This window comes from Pipra filicauda, unplaced genomic scaffold (genome assembly GCF_003945595.2).
Source record: "Pipra filicauda isolate LSUMZ 115617 unplaced genomic scaffold, ASM394559v2 scaffold85_size2586006_pilon, whole genome shotgun sequence".
Classification (NCBI taxonomy): Eukaryota; Metazoa; Chordata; class Aves; order Passeriformes; family Pipridae; genus Pipra; species Pipra filicauda.
In genome coordinates this window covers 1,987,396-2,002,744 of record NW_024105042.1, presented here as the reverse complement: position 1 = coordinate 2,002,744, position 15,349 = coordinate 1,987,396, and the positions used below count along the sequence as shown (strand labels likewise).

General features: G+C 43.7%; 1 protein-coding gene across 4 annotated transcripts in view; it reads left to right on the top strand.

Annotated features, from left to right (window-relative positions):
- SUFU (SUFU negative regulator of hedgehog signaling) overlaps positions 1-15,349 on the top strand; it is a 98,651-nt gene that overhangs the window by 51,076 nt on the left and 32,226 nt on the right. For 3 of the 4 annotated variants that reach the window (XM_027738638.2, XM_027738636.2, XM_027738639.2), the window contains exons 4-8: positions 1,094-1,236; positions 3,695-3,780; positions 5,889-5,961; positions 10,554-10,710; positions 12,150-12,261. In XM_027738638.2, the coding sequence (XP_027594439.1) occupies positions 1,094-1,236; positions 3,695-3,780; positions 5,889-5,961; positions 10,554-10,710; positions 12,150-12,261 (571 nt within the window). The remainder of the gene's footprint in view (positions 1-1,093; positions 1,237-3,694; positions 3,781-5,888; positions 5,962-10,553; positions 10,711-12,149; positions 12,262-15,349) is intronic. The other variant, XM_027738637.2, reaches the window with a different exon arrangement.

Below are 15,349 nucleotides of genomic sequence, written 5' to 3'. Positions count from 1 at the left end.
GCCTGCCACTAACTTTGGAGGAAGATGGGCAGTACTCTGTACATCCCTGGAGCACTGCAGAAGCAGAATATGTATTCCAGGCTGTTTATTTGTATGTGCTATAAAAGCTGTACTTGGAGCGGGGCAAACACAAGACCCGAGAACAAGGCAGTCGGCTGGGCAGCATTACTGCACACATGCTCTGGAAACTGTGTGCAAATGGAACGTGCTTTAATTGGTGTGAACATGGTCGTGGCTGGTTGTTTTACTTCTAGTTCACTCAGAAAGCAAGCATTAACCTTTCCTGTGATGGGGCAGCATTATACAGATGGGTTCTGGTGTGCCTTCTGGCATGCACTAGGTGTGGAACATGGGATTATCTGAGGTTTTGTCTTTCTGAGTAGGAGAGGAGGAAAAGAAAGGAATGCTTACAGTCACGAAGAAGGAAGGATAATATCTGGGTCTTTGTTTTGATGCAGACATAGAGTGAAATTTATAGCCTGCTGGTTTTCTCACTGTTTGAGAAAGAAGGAGTATATTAATTATTCTGCACCAAAGCCGCCAGACAACTGGGAGAGACAGTGATTTTGACTTAGACCGTCACGATTTGGGCAGCAGAATATGGATTTTTATTAGATATAGCAGAGTAGTATTTGTGTTTAATTCACATTTCAGAATATTTTCTCAGCGGCAAATTAGAGCTGCAAATTAAGTATGAATCGCTGTCCCATGGGCACCCAGTATGGCCTAATGACTCTCTGTGCCCTCTTACAGAAGGAGACTAACAGTAAGTGAGAGACAGACTAATTTTATTTTTTGGTATTCCTATGTTGGGCTTAATATCAAGGTAGGACACTATTTTTTGCCACAGGACTCAAGAGTGGTTAATTCACAGTGCTTGAACTCAGATGGCTCAATGAGACTTCACTCCTGCTTCAGGTGACTCAGAGACTCAGCAGAGGTGGCTGGAGGCAGTCCCTGTGAATAGCCACCAGTGACTGTCCTGGGCCCAGCTTGGGGTCCCTGCCTGACAGTGGTCAGGAGCAGGTGCCAACAGAAGGAATATTCTAACAGACTTCACAGACTAAATATTTCTTGTTCCTCTTCCTTGCAGAAAACACCTTCTGCAGCGGTGACCATGTATCGTGGCATAGCCCTTTGGATAACAGTGAATCTAGAATCCAGCATATGTTACTGACAGAAGACCCTCAGATGCAGCCGGTGCAGACTCCTTTTGGGGTCGTTACTTTCCTACAGGTATGACTCTGGCTCTGACTGCCACCTCCTGGGCATGGAATGCAGCTAACCTTGCTTTGAGCTGGGATAAGTTAGATGTTTGTTATCCTGTCTTCCAGCTTTCTTCCTTATTTAATTACTGTGGATCTCATCTTTGAGCTGTTACTCTGGAGATATTCTGTAAGCATTTTACCAGGACTGAGCAATGGCACATGCAGTTCTCAAGACAGAGGTCTTGAGATAGGGAGAAGATTTACACCCCACCTGGAAATGAATATTAGATTACTGCTCTGATATTTCAAACGTGAGCGTAGGAAAAAATGTTAAGCGAAACACTTTTAAAAACTAATGTAAAGATAAATTCAAATTGATTCTATGGTAGTATCGGTAACTGATCCATTGGTTTGAGGTCCAGAAAAGGAAGAGCTTGGAGCTGCGTTAGCAGCTTAATGGAAGCATTGGCATAAAGATTCTTTAGAAACTGAGTTTTTCTGCATTGATCTACTGTTTAAAAAATGTTCAGGTTTGCTTTACAAACAAAACATTTTAAAAAATCCCTTGTCAGTTAACCCTGCTGTTCAGTGTGAGGAGCTTCTGTGGCCAAACAGGTTTGCTTGCTTTCCCAAAGTCCTTCTTCTCAGCCATGTCTCTTAGATAGAGGCTGCTTTGGATACTTTTAAATTGCATATGGAGTTAATAACCTTAGTGGAAGAGTTCATGCCAACTGCTAATTTCTCCCTGCTTGGTGGAAAAGCTTCCATCCTGTGGGAAAATGCAAGTGTCTGTATTTTACAATTTAAGCTTCAAGTTGCTCCCATTTGTCTTTGGTTGTAGTTTGCAATATGTAAGGCGAACCTCTGTTACCACAAACCTGACAAGGCAACTGCTGTGCAAGGGCAGAGAACTTCCTGAGTTTTCTGAGGTGCCCAAAAGTCTGTGTTTTATCAACAAGAAAGAGATAGGTGTGAGATTGATTAATTAATGAAAGGTGAGTTGTGGGACCTGGAAGGAGAGGCAGAGTGCCCAGCTAAGCAGGGCAATTCCTGGCTGACTCTCCAGTTTGTGCTGCATTAGTCCTTATCTCTTCTTTAGTGCCCAGCTGTCCTGGATCAAAGGACATTCAACTTGCTTCATCCTGAGGCCCTTGGACTCTAATCTTCCACAACACATACAGTTGACCTGTTTTTCCCCTTTGTTTGATGCTTGTTGTTATGGATTTCTTTTGACCCATGAGGATAAATGATTGCAAAAAGCAAAGAATGAACACAAAATAATTTCCTGTTTAGAATCTTGTTGTTTATGTGTAATTATTGAGTGAAGGCCCAGGGAGGGGTGTCCTGAAGCAAGGGTGATTCAGGCTGTTGATGGAGGAAGCCTGGGAGATGGGTGGGGATGAAATGCATCTCCAAGGGCTGGATCCTGAGAAAGTGAGCTCTGCAAGGGGCAGGGGAGGTAGGGTGTGCAGAGCTGGGTACATGCTGACGTTGATGGTTTTCCACACAGATCTCTATCAGTGCAGATACACGCTTGCAGCAGAGGCACGTTGTGCACTTCTGCTTGCTGCTCTCCAGTTGTTAGTTTTCCTATTTTCTGATAAAACATCAGTTGAACAGATTTTGACCAAAAATTCAGTGTTGTTGGAAAAGGCTTAGAATATTGAGGAAGAAAATAGAAGGCTGTGGATAAAATAATTTTTCATCTCCGAGTGAATCATTGTGCTCAAAGGCACAAGTCAGAGGTTGATAAAGCAGGAAGAAATTGCCTTCCCCTATCAGCTGAAGGGTGTTTCACCCCTTCATTTGAAGCGGCTGATCTCAGCTGCTATGAGAGAGACATCTGGTATGGCTCAGTGTGGCAGCTCCTATCCTGAAAAGCAAACACATCCTGCCTTATACAGGAAGGCAGAAGTCTGCAGTTGCCTGCAGTGACAAGTGGATTATGTGGTGTGTAAGCAGCTTTGCTTTGTGGTGCTGGGTAAGATGTAACCAGTCAGCAAACTGAGTTGGTCAAGGATTTTATGAGCACCAAAGCAATCCTGTATGGCAGCAAGTCCCTTGCCTGGTTGCAATTGCTTGTGCATTGGCTCCTAACAGTTGGCTGAAAGAGCAGTGTTTGCATATGCTCAGACCCTAACCTGTCTTGCTCAGTCCTGTCTTGTGGGGACTAGATTGAAAAGTCAGAGCAGGCTAGTGTATAAACCCTGATTTGTCACCAGACCATCCTCATTGTAAAGTTCACACACTGTGAAAGATTGTTACATGACTGAGGTGCTTCTCAGGGTAAGTGTAGAGAGAGCGTAAGGAATTGCAGAATCCCACTGTTGTCTCAGGCTCCATTTGTCCTAGCTCATCTAGTTAGATTAAAGAAATGGTGCTTCTCTGTATTTGTACTGTTTGGTCTAGTACCATGTGGTATATTTTCTCTACAGTTCTTGCACGGTTCCCATCCAGTTTAATATCTCTGTTTGTATTTATTCCAGATTGTTGGGGTTTGCACGGAGGAACTGCATGCGGCTCAGCAGTGGAACGGTCAAGGGATCTTGGAACTGCTTCGGACTGTCCCAGTGTAAGTGGTCATATAGCCCATATAGGGGAGCATTTCCATAGAGAACAATTCAGTTGTTTATTTTTATTAACAGTCTTTAACTTGTTGATGACACTTATTTAATCTGTGCTGTAGCAAGAGATGGGAATTCATTGCAAATCTGTTCTCACGCACAGACACTTAGATGGCAAATTAATGCATGTGGAAGTCCACATGTTCAGGGTGAAACAGAATGAGGTCTTGAAAGCTTAATTTCCTCCCTCTCATGCCTCCAGGGTTTTCTCATTGGTTCTTCCTGAGAGAGCTGGGATAACTGTTACTGGTGACCTTTCTGTGTAGTTCAAAAGAAAGGAAGGAGAGGGTCTGGCTTACAAAGCTTGGGTACTGTCTGAAAGTGAGAAAGTCACTCTCAAGCTGGTCCCACTCTTGGTGGGCCAGTTTGCAACAGGAGGAGCACTCATGCAAGTGAAGTTCATTGTTTCGCCATGGGAGAAATAACAAAGATGCTGTTGGGTTAAGGAGGAGATGGGTTTTAAATGGTAAATGATATGTTGATGCTTTATTTGGTGCCAGGTTACAGCTAAGCCTTTTTGGCTTGCAGGTGTTTTGTTTAAATATTTTTAAATTTAGTGGAAGTTGTTGCCATGTGATTGTAGCTCAAAAGACATTTTTTTAAACAAAATACTTCTGTATATGCGTTTTTGGGCACAATAGTACACTCTCTAGTGTCACAATAGCCTTGAATTGATTGATCATTTGGAAAAGCTGGACTTCTTAAACTTGAACTTTTCCCTTTTTAGGCACAAGTGCAGATAATTCTTGCAAATGCCCTAGAGTAAAGTGTATTAGTCCAGCTGCAAGCTTTGTTTCTGGGTCCCTAAGACAATAAACACTTTCTGAAGCTCCCTTAGCTCCTCTAAGTCAGTGCAGATATAGCACCCCTCTCCTCAGTCTGTTCCCATGCTGGGTTTTGGCTTTTGTGCTGTGGTACAAGCACCTTTCCATGAATAAAATAAGTCCCAAATGTGCATGATTTGAAGGCAAAGATGCAAACTACTAAGCCATTGATGTGGAGTCAGGGTAAAATTCTCTTGCATCCCAGTGAGGAACTGAAGCAGGTCACACCTCTGCAGTTAATAATTCACAGCTTCCAAAGTGATGTGAAAAAAGAGTGGCTATCGATGCATCTGAAAAACTATAAAACATTAACTTTTCTTGCTTCCACTCTAAGTGCTTTAGGAGACTAACACAGACTGGGCCAGAGGAGGGGGCTTTTGACTGCAATAACAAAGTGTCTCATGAAAAAAATGAATTTTTTTATGGCAGTTCCAAGAGACTTAAGTTTTTACTTCAAATGAAGAAAGCACCATCTAGGGCTGACTTCTGCAGTCTGGCTGCACTGAGACCCAAAGCAAAGTCTCCTAGTAGTTCATCTTCACATTAACCTGTTTTCTATCACTTTTGTCAGGAAACATCTTGACCCTTCCAACTTCTGTTGCTTATGAAATGAAAACAAAGATTTTCCTGAACCATCCGAGTACCTGGCCATTAAGTACCAACTGAGCAAAATGCCTGTTGCAAGGGTATTATCAGAGCAATAAACTCTTTATGGTACCGAACTTGACTGATGATCTTGGCAAAAAATGCAGTCCCACTGGGACCCTGCTCTATCTTTAGATACATAATAGAGGTATAAATCTTGACCTCATGCCTTGCCTATCTGTCTTAGACCCAGGCTACACTGGACTTCTCAGTCCCAATTCAGTTACCTGTAAAGATTAAAACCCAGCTCAGTCTTGTATGACTAAGTTGGCCTGCACAGGGCATGATAACGTGTACCAGTCCTGACTGCTCTGCAACTTTTGGTGGTGCCAGACACTAAGCAGATTAACCACTAGGTCATGGAGGGCTTTTATTAAGTATTAAGTAATTTTATTAAGTATTTGGGAAATGTAAAGGGTAAATGCATGCTATGGGAGGTATATACAGCATAAAGGGGCTTCTAGGTTTGTTTTAAACTTTCTGTCTTCCTTCCAGTACAGCTCCACTCCGAGGACCCTGTTGGGGAGTTCTAAGGACTCTAAGGAGCTAAAGGACTTGTTTGGTTCATTATCTGTCTTTCTTTGTAGAGCTGGAGGCCCCTGGTTGATAACAGATATGAGAAGAGGGGAGACAATATTCGAGATTGACCCACATCTGCAAGTATGTCTTTAGTTTGTAAAATGTCGTGTCTTTTTTAGTAGCCAGAGAGAATTGGTTTAATGATATACAACAGTTCTATTATCTTCTCTAAAGGTGCTTTGATCTTCTCAGTGTTTGCAATAATCCTGTAAAAGTCCTAGAAACTCTTTTCCCTCTCAGAGGTGGTTCAAGAGAACACATGTCCAGCCCTAGGTGGATGGCAGGCCTAGGAAAAAAGTTAGAGAAGGGAGACCAGGAAAACAGAATCTCCTATGTGAAACAAATTGGTAAGATTTAGACTGGATGTTTTAGAAAGGAGGAAAATAGAAGATGACAGAACATAGAAAAATAAAATATTTTAAAATGGTACACCAGGAAATTCCTCCTTTTTTTTATATGCAAGCATAAGGTGATATAACATACAGAAAACTCAAACCCACCTAAGTCCTATTTTTTCGCAGCAAATGTGATAGTGTTGCTTATTCCCGTAGGATGACACTTGAGGCCAAGTAGTTAGTGTGGAGTGAAATAATGGGAAGCCAAAAGTATCACATGCAGTTATTAATAATCCATGCAGGAAGATATACTGAACCTTCTTCAGAGTTCAAGTTAATTTCTGACATTTAAAGATCAGAATAGGACCTCTATGGAGAGGTTGCTCTCCTGTGGACTTCTATGTATTTGAGGGACAATTCTGCATCCCTTCAGCGTAGTTATGGTTCTGGAGTACATGGGTCACAGGCAAATCCAGTGTGGTGCTGGCCATGTTTCAGTGAATCACTGAGTATTTGCCTTTAACAGAGAACTTATGGCTTAGCCTGGTAGGGCACGTGCATATGTGCACGTTTTGTACAAGCTATTGCATTTGCTCATGGTCTGCATGTCTGCATCTGATTACCCTCAGTTGCCTCACAACATCTTTTATTTTGAAAGCTTAAGAACAAAACCAAATTCTACTTTTACTGTTTTTAAGGACTTGTTCATCTAAAATAACCCCAGTCTGAGAAACTCAGGAAAAAAATGTTCAGCAAATGTTCCACAATAAGGGAGCTAATACAACTGCAAGTCCCATAAAGTTTTTAGGCTCTTCAGAACTTTGCCCTCTCCTCTCCTGGAGGTGTTTCTGTTCTCTGCACACTGGTGATTCCTAATGATAATAGGGTTTTCTTCAATTTACTGTAAATGAAAAATAACTGGAATCTGAGTCAGCCAAGGCAAGTTAAGGCAAATGAAGAGTACCTCTGCCTCACCAGCGCGTCCTGCTGCTGAAAGCTGCTATGTCTGTGGTCCTTCCGGACTTCTTCACACTGAAGACATTCCTGTTTCTGTTCTCACTTGCCCTTGCAGAAGTCCATATGTTCAGGTGTGTGTGTGCACACCTCCTTCCTGTTCTGCTGCCACAGCCCCTGGGAATTCATAGGGCAAAACCCACTGCTGGGTCCTGCAAAGAGCCTTTGCTGAGTGCAGGGAGCAAGGCTGTGCCAGGCTGGGTTCAGCCACATCATGTGCCTCCTGCTCTAATTAGTGGGGAAAGAATAAAGTGTTATTTTCTTAGTGGTGGTACAGGGTGTGTGAGACCAGAAAGGCAGCAGTGGAAGAGAGGTGGAGGGGAGGGAGGGAGCAGGCAGAGAAAATGGACAACTTTCCTGGAGCCAGCAAGCATGTTGTCTGCCTGGGAAGCAGGCAGAGCTTGTTTGGTGGCTGCATTGTCTCTTGTGGGAATTGGTTGAGGCCTAAACCCAGCCCTGGCAGCAGCAGCTGTACTTTCTGTTCGGAGTTGCTGAGAATGGATCCCAACTAAGATGTCATCCCAGGATGTCGGCAATTAACACTGTGGCAACGGCTGGCTGTTTTCTGTTCAGCCAAGGCTTCCCTGTAGGCCATTCAGATTTCTCTGGCAGCACTGTCAAAAAATCCCTGTCGGTCCCCAGCTCTGCACTGATTCTCAGTGCTTTGCTTCTGTTTAACAGATATCTCAGAAGAGAATAAAGCTGATTTGAATTTCCTGAGTTGTGGTTGCTGCTCTGCGGGTCACACTGCAGTGCTCTGGCTCGTTTAAAAAGGGATCAATGACTTATAAGAGCCTCAGAGCATCCCTCCCACATGCTGAGAGGAAAATAGGACAGAAACATCCTTTGAGGAAGGAAAAGAGCTGAACCTCCTTTGCCCTGGGCTCCTCCAACCTCCTGCTCAGGCTGCCCTTTCAAGGGAAGAACAGCCCCTCAGTCCAAGCAAATCTTTGCTGGCTAAAGATGGGGTAAAACTGTGAATTGCCACAGATGAATCTGACCTGGTTGGGGTTATTTTGGACTTTTCCCGTTCAACATCAATACTTGCAAACATTATAAAACAGGCATGCAAATCAGGCTGCCTTAAGCCAGCTCGTTTCCATCAGCTCCCCTTGATCTCCAAGGGATGCCAACAGAGCAGCACTTCTTCCCCTGAGGAAGTGCTCTGCAAGCCAGCTGAGCTGCAGATGAGAGTCCCTTTCCCCCTCCCCGAGGCTGTGCGCACTGTCCGCAGGGCCCGGCTGTGGCTCTGAGCGGGGCCCTGGCTGCAGGGATGGAGGAGCAGGTCCCACCGGAGCCTCAGGGCTCTCTGGGCTCTTCTGCTCCCTGCTCAAGGGCAAGTTTGGTGGCTCTCCCATGCTTCCCCTATGACTGGGATGAAAAATAACAGTGCTGACAAGTTACACCCACCCATGCCAGCTGATCTGGGTCCTCGCAGAGCACCACAGAGGGCTCCCGGAGGAGCCACGTGCTAAATCTCACTTAAAGCATTGTTTGCATATGTAGGAACGGATGTATTTTTATTTCTTTTTCCACAACTTCTATTTCTGGGTGATGCAACTGATTTCATATTTAGGATATAACAAAAGAAAATCCCAGCAGATTTATTATTTCTCAGATTTTCCTATTACGCATTCAAGAAGTCAGTTTCCCCTGACGCCGGAGGAAGATCCTGACAAGGAACAGTCTTTCAGGGAGAGAGACGGAACGAAGGCAGTCTTTTGAATGCTTAAGTCTAAGTCAAGACTGCTCTGGTCCTGCCCCCAGCCACAGGCTCCTGCTTCTACTTCTGGGCCAAAGAGTGGGTTTTGGGAGGTGATCCAGATGAAAAAAAATAAAGAGTTGGCTCAAGGAATGGGGTAGGAGCACATGGAGGAGGGTGGGACTGCAGTCACTGCAAATTACATCAACTTAAACCGCTGTGCAACCACACCCTGAGTGCCTGTGCTTATCTTTGAGCTGCTCAGATCCTTTCTTGAATGATCACAAGAACAGACCATGCTCTTCCTAGGGCAGAGTGTGCACAGTTGGGCAAGGGGAGGAATATATGTGGGTTTAGTCTGGAAACTTTCTTAGGGAACAGATTTTGCAAAGCACTGAATACTCACACAGTGTCTCGTCTCCAGTGGCAAGGTGAAGCTGGAGAGTAGTAACGTGGAGCATTGTGTCTAACACAGCTCTGCTCTCTCCTCAAATCTTCAATGTTTCTTGGGGCTTATTGCCTGTTTTGAGGTGACCAAGATGTATGCAGAGAGATGGAGATCCTGCTGGTGCCACTGAGCGGCACCAGAAGAGGTACCCCTTCAGAAAAGGGGGAAACAATCCAGGTTGGTTTGGAGCCAGGGAAGAGGTGACAGCGGTAAGAGCCGGTCCTCGGTGAAGCTCAGCCCCGAGTTTGTTCAGCTCAACATTACCCCCTTGTGGGTCACAGGTAGAAAGTCAGACTGATGCCAGTGTCCTAGCAGGTGGTGTCCTGTGAAAGTTTTGGCTGTAGTTAGGGCAGTCTTGCAGATGCACGTCGTGGAGAAAATGCCCGGTGTCTGAGAGCATCCAACTGCTTGTGGTTGGTATGTGACACCTTCCAACGCCCAAACGCTAGTTGTGTGCTTGGAAAGTCCAGCTTGTGAGGGAGGGAGTTTGTTTATTTGCCAATAGAGAAAGCTATGCAAAAGCTTTGACATTGGGAACAAACCTGTATCTCCTTGCACATCCAAACCTGTACGTTTGTCCTTGATGGGACACCCCAGCACACTGGAAAGCAGGGGCTGTCTGGGCAGTTTGCAAATGAAGAACCCTTGTGAATGATTAGTCTCTCCGTGAGCTGTTTGCATTGTAGGACTCCTTGGTAAGGTTGAAAACAGAATGCAGTTTTAGTTATTCAGGGATTTGTTGTCATTGACATGTAATAGATCGACTGCCAAGCTGTGCTTCATACAGGAGTGTGTAATGTAGTGTCTTAAATACTTTGAGTTGGTGTAAATCAGTGCTAACACTGAAAGAGGCAACCCTGTACACCCCAGGTTTCCACTTTTCTCTTACCCTCCTTTGGGCCTGCCAGGACCATGTAGTGAAGCAGTGGGTAAGGGGTGGAAGTTCAGATCAACGGGCTATGGAAAAGGTTTATTCAGTTCTGACCAGCTCCCAGATTTGGCTCCAGGTGCAGTCACTGTTTGCTGACACAGCAAAGCACAGGGGCCACAGGGTGGAAACTGTCCACAAAGAGGGATCTGCAGGAGCTGCTGAAGTTTGGGCTGCACCATGGTGGGTTCCTGCTCAGGTTCAAGCCACACCCAAAAAAGTCTTGGTGTTTGGGATCTTTTCAAGCAGGAGAGAGTCGATAAAGGGATTGAGACAGATGGCTCAAACCTGAGTGGAGTGAGTGCCAAATGTGCCTGGGATGACCTCAGCCGGCCACCGGAGGATGATGAAGACAGCAGGAGCATTTGCATTGGGACGCAGCCCCGGCGGCTTTCTGGAAAGGGTAAGATGTCCTGGGCCAAGTCACTGTCACGACCTTTTGGCTTGTTTTGTGGTGGGTCTGGGCAGTGCACTGAGTCATGCAGCATCTTCGAGTTCATAACAAACACCCAAGTAATTGGGAGGCTCAGTGTGTCTCAGGGGAGTGAAATGAATTTTGGTGTGGCCTCTTTGAGGAAGGCAGGAGAGAGGAAAAGAGATCCTGGCCTTGTTTTGTCTAAATGCTTTTTTCAGTTTTTAAGCAAATTGTAATCTGAATCTGCAAAATTAAACTGAGCACTTGGTGAAACCAGGACTGTAAACACCTGCAAGGTGAAGCAATTGTATTTTCCCAGGCTTTGTTCCTTATTAACATTGTCACTTCTTGGGTGGCAAGTTGGACTCATTCTGCACTGATTCAGCTGAACTCAAGGCATTCTCGCAAATACGGAACTCTGGAAAGAAGAAATAAAATACAGTGGAGTTCCCCTTTGCAGTGAGATGCCCTCTTTGGGTACAGATGTCATAGCCATTACACTGGCTTGAAATTATACATGTTACCTTTCAAATGGGTGAAGGAACATAAAATTTGAGGGCTTGAGATTTCCTGGAATTAACAACGGTTTGCACAAAAATGGTATCTTACTTGTTCTTTAGTCCACAGTAGAAATTATTTAAATGCATATATAGTTTCTTTTTGGCTCCTGTGCAAATATTTTGACCTGCACTGGATCTAAAAAGGTGATTTTTCCTCAGCTTTGCAAAGGAAAAGCCAAAGACAGGCATACATGGTGAAATTTGCATATCCTTCAAAAAATTTTGAAATAATTTGGATATATTTTTGTCTACCCAATTCTCACATTTCTCAAAAAAATATGAGGAAACTTCTAAGAAAGGCAGGAAAGATCTTTATTGAAAGTATTTGGCCAGTAGGCATTTTAGAAAAATGCAGAAGTAAAAAGACTTCATCTGAACTGCATAATTTGCAGCTTATTTTCAGACGTGCGCTTGAGGCTGAAGGTTGCTCTGCGTAAAATTCCCCTCTTTTGTGAATCTTGTTGTAAATTAATCAACAGATTTGCAAAGCCAATTGCAAAACCTTTCAAATTTTCATACACTGGTTTGGTAAAGGAACAAATTCCTGTTTATGCCTAATGGGAAAAATGATTTCCAGTACAAAGGCTTGGAAGTATGAGGAGGTTCTGTGAGAGCTACAGAAACAGCAAACACCTTGCTCTCCTTGCCTGACATACCATCACAGCCCAAACCAAGAGAATTTAAACCAACTTTATAAAGTGAAATAACTCCTAAGGAAGTGCAGGAAGGGCAGTTAAGTATTAACCCTTAGCATCTCTTCATTTCTTTCTGAAGGGGAAGAGTTTAGATGAAACACACCTGATATCTCCTTGTGTCTGTGATGTTTCTGGGGACTCTAAACTATATTAAAAAAATTTCTCTTTGCAGATACAGAGCAAATCAGGGAGACTTTGCGGAGAGGGCTTGAGATTAACAGCAAACCTGTCCTACCTCCAATCAATGCACAAAGACAGAATGGGTTGAACCACGACCGAGCACCGTGAGTTTCACCCTGCGCACTCAGTGGCAGAGGGAAGCTAAAGAGCTCAGCATGGAAAACAAAGTTAAAGGCGGGTGGGAAAAGACTTGGCAAGGGGAGAGGGAAACTAGCAGTGAATGCTTGCAAAGTGCAAAGACTGAGGGAGAAGAGTTGTTCAGGTTGGATTAATGGGCTAGTACTCAGGAGTGCAGCTTTTGAGAGGGGTTTTGGACAAACCTTGCAAATGCAGAGTGGCTCTGACTGTGTTCTGTAGAACCTGCTGTTCACAGTGTACTGTGTTTGAAATCAGACTGGAATGATCCCTATAAAATGGACCGTGCTGAAAAGGGCTACAGTATCCGGAGCTAGGTGGCATAGATGACTGCTGATATTTTTGCCTGAGTATATTGTTTTCAAGCTCAAACTTACAAACCTTTTGGTTAAACTGTTGATTTTCTTTTCTTTTTTTCAAGTGACTTTGATCTTGCCTTGCTGAAACAGGTGTGTTCTGTCAGTAATTACACGCCAATACCACCCTAGTCTCTAATAGTCTGTAGTCTAACAGGTGATTTAAGTGGGACTAGGTGGACCTGTAGATCTCTCATTTGTAACTTTTGAATACAGTGAATCCATAGGAAATTACCTGTGATTTCAAGCCATCTGTAGTTTCTGCACTTCTGTCTTTCTGGTTTTCTCCCCTTCTCCTCTTAGGCTTCAGTTGCTAGTTAAGTGTTTTCCCATCAATTTTAATGGTTTCACCTAAATGACACAGAAAGACATACATCTTTGCTGCACTCCTTCATCTTGCCATTTCCTTTGGTTTCTTAGTCTCTGATGAATGTTTGTGCTTTCTTGTTCCAAGAGTAAAATTGTCATGAAATCAGCACTTTCCTGTAGTGCCAGGCAGGGACAGCATTCTGCTCTGTTTCAATTCCTGTTTCATTCTTGATTCAAACATTTCATGAGAAGAATATTTCTCGTAGCTGTCCTTTCTTGTTCCATTTTGTGGGTGACTTCTGATTTGCCTTATATGTGAAGTTTTCTGAGTTGCCTAATCCTTTGGGGGAAGTATTATATCAACTGCTGATGCTGTGTAATAACAATTAATATGAGATATTGGTGCTTATATAAAAAAAATCTCAAGTGACTTTATTATTGCTTTAGGAATAATCTTACTTTTACTATATAGTAATGAAATTGAGCCAGATTCTGATCTGACTCAGGTTTTGAGTAGTATTTCCCTGCTTGAAGGTTGGTCACATTGGATCATTGGCTGGTCCCGCTGGCCGCACTGAAAAAAATATAAAATTATACCATCTGATTTGCACAAATCACACGCAGACTTGGAAGGCTCAAAAGTAGTGGGCAGGATTTCTCACAGATGCTGGGCTCCTGCATGCGTCTGCATGCCCAGTGTGACCTCTGAGTCCACAGTGTTTGGGGATGACCAGAAACATTTCAGGTGCACATCAGGTCGAGGAGGCAGCTGATGGGTAAGCCTTAATGCTGGGAGGCTGTTGTTGCTTAGATAAGGGAGCTTTACGTTACTGAGGGTAAGATAAACAGAGATAGGCTTGAGACAGAGTGATGAAAGGTTAGCAGAGGTCTAAGATGAAGAACACAAATATTTACCTGGATTTTTAACTGTTCTGAGACAGAGAGGAAGGCAGGTCAAATTCAGAGCCTCATATCTGTGACAGTGCTCTTTGTTGCAAATCTCCCTTAACCTGCAGCAGCTGCACACCTACCCTGCCTGAAGCCTGAGTGGTAGGAATGGCTGGTTCCCAGTGTTTGCCTCCTAGAAGATCAATACATTTCACTGAGGTCTATGGTTACCACAGGGGAAACTGATAGCTACCCTGTTTCTCCATGACAGCGCTTCAGTTAAGGAAAGAGCTATCAGCTGTGTTACACTGGTGATACTATTGAAGGGATAGGGGAGATCTCAAAACAGTGGTGTGTCCTAATACTTCCTTCCTCCATCTTACTGACTGCTTTGAGAGGAATTTAAGAAAGGTCTTTTTTACTTTTGCAGTGGCTTCTCTTCTCAAATTCATGTAGCAGATACAATGGGACTTGTTAAATGCATTGACCGTACTGAAAGGGCTGGTTTGTGCTGGAAAGCAGTGTTTACTCACAACCCCTAACTAACTGGTACTGATGATTACCCTTACTGCGGCTAAAACTGATCAGTCAACATATTTTCCAGAACAGTGTGGTATAGATGAAGTAGAAGAGGAAGATCTTATTATGTCTCAGCCTTTCTTAATACACTGTCTCAGCATGTCTTATGCGTTTGAGCGAAATTGCTCAATGTGCTATTAAGTACAAGAGTATGATATGGAGACTCTCATCTCCAGCTGCTGCAGAGGAATGTAATTTACGAGCTCAGCTTTTACATGCAGTAATGTATCTACATCCACGTTCCCTATAGGTACCTACAGGGATAAAGGCTGAGACACGAAAGGCACAAATCCCAATGCAGATATAACCATTTCGTAGGACTTACGAGCACCTGAGATGAAGGATGATTCTGCACATAGATCTAGTCCTTCTGGTGTGATCCTTGCTTGGATTGCTTGGGCCTGGTAGGGCTGAGACTCAGTTCTGTCCTTCACTATAAATCTTGTGTAATCAAAGGCAAGTCATTTAGCTATTGAGCTTCAGTTTCTGAATCTATAAAATGGGACTAATAACAATGTCATCTTCTTGAGGCACCACAAGGATAAATATGTTAACGATTACGAGGTGCTAGCTGATGGGAAGCAGGCTTGTGTGTAATCATATCCTGCACTGTACACACCAGACCATAAAATATCAAACCCGTGGTTCTTTGCAAGAGTCCTGTGAATAACTGGTGCATTAGAAGCTCTTTAGGAACTTGACAGAAATGCTCTGTTGGGGCATGGCAAATTGTTTCAAATCTGCTTTCCATAGGGAGCACTGCAGAACCCCAGGCTGTCAAATTTGCACCCAGCTGACATTAGGATGGTAAAGTCTGACACAGACTCTAATGGCTTTGTGCAGAAGAGGAATGTGCTGTTTATTTATCATGGGTTTGCAACCACCAACTGCTTTCCTAGTAGCTTTCTTCCCTTTCTTTTATCCT